The sequence below is a fragment of the Bufo gargarizans genome, chromosome 5 (genome assembly GCF_014858855.1).
Source record: "Bufo gargarizans isolate SCDJY-AF-19 chromosome 5, ASM1485885v1, whole genome shotgun sequence".
NCBI lineage: Eukaryota > Metazoa > Chordata > Amphibia > Anura > Bufonidae > Bufo > Bufo gargarizans.
Genome location: NC_058084.1, coordinates 347880105 through 347886321, shown reverse-complemented (window position 1 = coordinate 347886321; position 6217 = coordinate 347880105). Strand labels below are relative to the sequence as shown.

General features: G+C 36.0%; 1 protein-coding gene across 1 annotated transcript; it reads right to left on the bottom strand.

Annotated features, from left to right (window-relative positions):
- Window positions 1-4242: 4242 nt before the first annotated feature.
- HOXA13 (homeobox A13) lies at window positions 4243-6007 on the bottom strand. Its single transcript, XM_044295137.1, has 2 exons — window positions 5365-6007; window positions 4243-4487 (listed from the first exon to the last, which is right to left on the bottom strand). Exons 1-2 carry the CDS (start codon window positions 6005-6007, stop codon window positions 4243-4245), a joined length of 888 nt encoding a protein of 295 aa, XP_044151072.1.
- Between the last annotated feature and the right edge of the window lie 210 nt (window positions 6008-6217).

Genomic DNA, 6217 nt, shown 5'->3' with positions numbered 1-6217 from the left:
GAGCTGAAACGTTGCGTATTTATGGATATAGAGGAAGGAATCTACTATTTTTTTTTCACATCCCTGGAGTGCTGTGATCCCTACTATATATATATATATATATATATATATATATATATATATAGATAGATAGATATACATCTATATATAGATATACATACACACACAATAAAAATGGCAGCAATGGCATTAATACTATAGCAAAGCCTTATAGAGGATAGGTGCAAGCTCAAAGGGAATAGGCAATTACAAAATGCAAAATACAAAAAAGGGCAGCACTCTAGAAAAGAAATCTGAAGAATTATCCTGTATTCACCCATGTGGTGATTCACGCATTGTTACCACATGGGTGAATAAAGGATATATGCTCTTATTTCTTTGTTAGAGTGCTGCCTTTTTTTGTAACGTATATATATTGTTGTCAGAACGTTATATTAGGCTGCCGAATCTCGCCATTGCCCTACTACAGCTAGGCACGGTCCTTCTGTCTCCTCTGTGAGCACAACAATGGGCTGTTTGCTGCCCCCTCCTAGCAGTAGCTCTAGTGCTTTCTGCCATACAAAGCCCCATTACTGCTCACTATAAACACCATCCTACATTATATGTTATTACATGAATAGAATCCCGCATACATTGCAGCATGTTCTGTATGAAAAATAAAAGGGCATAGACATCAATGGAGATTTCATTGGACAAACTAAGATATTAAATAAAAACATAAAAAGGTTTAAAAAGGGGAAAAAGCACCCTTGTCTACAACTACAGTAAATAACACAACCGACCTGATGTAAAGGGCAAGCCCTGCTCCTGTCATCGTTAATTACACAATGTTTTATGACTTGCATTAATATTCTGGGTGCTTTTAAATCACCTTATTACCCAGGACAGGGACAGTGGAGCTGTGCTCAGCAGCGCCTCCCTTACTGACGCTGACGGAATGACATCAATACATGGGTACTTTGTATGCATTTCTTCCTGGGCCTCTTGAAAATAAAAGTCCGACTCTCTGCCATGTGAAGCTCCTGAATTATATGCAAGGAAGTTTTATTAACACGTTGGCATATCTAGAATGTCAACAGTTGTTTGGGCTGCAATTATGTGAATACCATGGTCTTTTATAACTAATAAACTTGAACCTGTAGTAATCTTTTAATGCTGACCCCAGGATACACTGGTGAAATATTAATTTCCCCTGCGAAGTGCTGAATAGAGTGACACATTTCCCTGGTTGTTAAATATATTTGAAGAATAAAAAGCTAACACAGAGGATTGTCACATTAGTGCAACCGGGAGAGCTGGGATGACCTGCTACGTGACAAGAATGACCTGTCATAACATCTATCTATTAACTATCTATCTATTAACTATCTATCTATCTAATTTTATGTCTACATCATCCTTCTATCTCACATATACTTATATTATCTGTCTATCTACTATCTATCTATCTATCTATCTATCTATCTATCTATCACTATCTATCTATCTATCTATCTATCGATCGATCTATTATCTATCTATATAAGTTTGTCTACATCATCCTTCTATATTGCATATACTTATTTATGTATCTATTCTATAATTTATTATCTTTTTACATCATCACATTTATTATTTTTTTACATCATCCTTCTATCTCGCATATAGCTATATTATTTATGAATCTATTCTATATCTATCTGTCTATCTATATAATTAATTTTATATTTACATCATCATTCTATCTGGCATATACTTATAGTATCTATCTATCTATCTATCTATCTATCTATCTATCTATCTATCTATCTATCTTCCTTCTATCTGGAATATGATATCTATGATATACTTATATTCTCTATCTCCAGATACATTTTGCATATTCTGCTTTGTATTGCATAAGCATTTCATATATGCTGTACACACGTAAAAAAGCAAACAAAAACAAAACAAAACAAAAAGCAGCCGCTTCAGCATAACAAACATGGATGATATATTGTTGACTATTAAATTATTTAATAGTAAGTTTGTTAATATATTTTACACCCCAATTTACATGATTAGAAAATTATCATCCAGACTTACGGTCTTTTAGATACAAATTTTTATGAGATAACACATTTGCCTGGATTCTTCTTCTTTTATCATTTCAACCACATAAATAATAATATAGAATAGTTCAGCAACATATATTTCAATGCTATCCATTTGCATAAACATTAAATAAGGGAATTTAGTCACCAGCTTATATATATATATATATATATATATATATATATATTATATATATATATATATTATAAAGAAGTTCACTCAGACTCAGATATTTTTGAATTGATATGTAAACTGTTGTGTAATTTGAAAAGGAAACACATGGAAATTTAGACATTAAAGCCAAGAACGGCATAACCAAAATCATCTTAAAAAATTAAACTTAAAATTTGTAAACTGTTTTATGAGTATAGACAATATATTAAACATAATCAGCACCATTACATATTCACTTTTATATTATGGCCCAATTAAAACAACATCAAACAAAACAAAAACGAACAAACCAAAAACTGCAAGAATTTAAATTGAATTAAGGGGAAGAAATATTTATGACATATATATATGGACATTTATTTCTTTAGTAAACACCCTGAAAGGACGAAGATTAAAACGCTCAATACAATATTATTGTTTTCTAGAGTTAACTTTGCTTATCACTGAGAATATCCTTCAATTCATGTAAACCCAAATTTTGCACAGAATATAACTAATGCTAATGAACTACAACATCCAAACAATCTTCAAAACACATTATAATTGGTAAAAATGAGTTGGTTACAAGTTGAGAAATGAACAAGCACCAGTCCTAACAGCAGCTAATCACCAGCGCTGCAGATCTGCTTTTGAACACCAGATGGCGCAATTGATCTACTAATCCTAGTGATGCCTATTCATGAGCTGTCAGAAGTCAAGGTCACAAATTGTCTCTTTTCCTCAAGGTCAAGGTTTAAGGCCTTCCCATCCAGTTGTTTCAACAATCGCCACAGCTTCCCAGAAAATACAGCCCTGGGCTAAGGATCATTAGAGGATCCTTCTGGTCAATTTAGTTTCAGATGGAGCTCACTATTTAGTATCAAGACCAATACAATATCATGCACAACAACTTCTGATGTGGTTTCTAAACCTGATATTCTCTACAGAACTAATAATTGAATCGTATTGGATCTCACATCACCCTTTCACACAATACGATGGAGTTTTTACATAGATCCATATTTTTCTATTGCTAATGATACATTAGAGGTTCAGGGCAAAATAAACATGGCCGGTGCACAGTTCACAATCACAGTGCGCTAATTTATTATTATTACTATTATTATTTTTTTGTATTTACACGATTGCATTTAAAGAAGTGAGAAGAGACAGAACAAATGTTTTCAAATAATTGCTGATGAGATTAAAAGTGCTGGAAATGATTGGATCTCCTTATCTACCGCAGCCAAATTACAGAAAGTAAAAAATAAAAATAAAGATTCCTAATACCATTCTAAAGTCTCAACCATTAAATATCACAGTCTTATACTTCTGTCGTTTTGATATTTATTATACACAACCGGGTATTTTCAATAATCCGTCCATGTGGAGATGGAGCTCTGTCCTTTGCAGATCATTTTAATTCCAATACACTAAATAATAAATTCATGTAAAACGAGGTGAGGATTAAAGCACCTCACTTCCTACAAGGACAATGTCAGGGCAGGCCTAGGAAGGCGTCTACTTATTAAATGGGCTTGTGTATAGTGTAAAATCCAACCCCCCCATCCAGATAACTGTGCATTCTTTTTCAAAACATCATCAATAACCCTCCAGGTTATATATGAGAATGTATAGAGTGAACATACAGTAAAGATACAAATTACCTGAGCAGTCACTCAACATGCAGTCTGGTGTCAAGGTTCAAAGCGCAATTATTACATCGATTCTTGATAAAAGCTACAAGTCTTTTCTTTATGATCAATTCACAAGTCATATCAGGATGCTCAGAACAATTCCACCAGTAGATAGAAGATCTTGTGACCTCCAACAAGATTTAGAGTCTTGCCATTTTTTCAAATATTACATCCTTTTGTTTTTTCTCTAACCTTTTCCCTCCCCCCAGAAATTATCCATATATTTTTTTTAACCATTTTCAAAGGTCTCCAGATGACTTGTCAGGAAAAGAGCAGATCAGTTTGATGCGATAAGAACCTGCTGAGTATAATCCGCCCATTAGCTAGTGGTCTTCAGTTTATTGATGACTTTTTTCTCTTTCACTCTCCTGTTCTGAAACCAAATAGTGACCTGCCTCTCTGACAGGTTGGTGGTGGCTGATATCCTGCGCCTTTTGTCCTTGGTAATGAATTTATTTGTTGCATACTCCCTTTCTAGTTCCTTGAGTTGCACTTTAGTGTAAGGGACTCGTTTCTTCCTGCCTCGTCTATAGGAGTTGGCATCTGAAGGATGGGAAACCACGTCTGAAAGGGAAAGTACATGTCACTGAGGTATGGGGCACCCAAGCATCAATGCAGTGGTCAAGTCGCATAAATATATATATATATATATATATATATATATATATATATCCCAGCAATACATGTATCCTTGTATGTATTTAAATATAAAATATACAGCAATATACAGTTATATTATACATAACTGTAATATATATATATATATATATATAATATTACACACTCGTATAAGTATATATCTTACACACACATATGAGTATATATATAAATATATATAAAACTTGAAACATCACGACATATTTTTTCTTATAAGGTGGAGAATTAAATGTTAACATGATCACTCAGTGTATAATATCACACAAAATTAATAGTTGATGTTTATATATGTAGACCAATATATCGCATTAAGCTTGCATATAGAGACACAAAAGATGTATACAGAGGTATATACTCAGATACACACAAAGACACATACTGTGTGTGCATGTACCTGTGTGTGAGTGTATGTATGTATATATATATATATATATATATATGTATAGATATACCTACACATATTCTTGAGTGTATAGAGCTATATATGTATATATATATATATATATATATATATATATATATGCATATTGTATAATAATTATACATTAGAGATAGATATGGAGATTAGTGGTAGATAGATAGAAAAAATTGACATATTTAGATAGAGAAGATAGAGATAGATGATAGATATATGTTAGATATATTAGATATAGATTAGATAGATGATAGATAGACAATTAATAGATAGATAATTAATAGATAGATACATGGATAAACAGATAGATAGCGCTGACTGTACATGGGAGGGGAATACAGTTACTTAGTTGAATTACAGGTGTGTTACCCGGCAAGGTGGATTTCCATAGGTGGGGTGGTTGGCTTTGATCCTTGGCACAGTAAACCTGCCCATTCCAGCCATTAGTAATTGCCCAGGGTTGGTAGCTATCCATTGACAGTAATGGCTCGTGCCTTGGTTCCCCAGGTGCTCCAATGGTGGACATGTCCAGATAGCCTGGCACTGGCTGGTAAGGGGCTGTGGCATATCCCTGGTAAAAAGCAAACTCCTTGGCCCTAGAAGGAAAGTCCTCGCCAGCAGAGACTGATGTCTCCATGTACTTGTCTCCAAAGGAGGAGGGCTGCGAGCAGGACTTGATGCTGCTGTGGTGGCTCATTCTGCACGGGTAATAGCTGCTGCCAAAGTACCCGTAGGGCAGGCTGGCCCCCGAGGAGCTCTGCACCGCGGAGCAGGGACTGCATTGCTTGCCAGGCTCCGCGATGCCCGAGGCTGGCACCTCACTGGAGGAGTAGGCGCTGCTGGGGGCCAGAGATGCCGCCGCCGGGTGCCCCATCAGGTTCCTGCACTGGTTGGCTGCGAAGTTGCTGCCTGCGAATCCTTCCATGTTCTTATTAATGTCATCCAAGCTGTTGTCGTAGAGGAACATGAGCGGCTCGGGCCAGCGGGGATGGAGCAGCACGGAGGCTGTCATAGCCCGGGCAGCTCCGCATTAAAAGCCCCAAAGACTGAGCCCAGCACATTGCAGCTCCCTGAGTGTAGCCTCAGCCTCGCCAGACGCGCCCGCTCATTGGCCCCGGCGCGTCACGTGATATGCAAAGCAGCTGCCAGAGTCCAGAGCCCAGCAGCCAAGGCAGATAATTCAGTTTTTTACCTCTTTTCTTCTTCTTCCTTTTCAGTCATA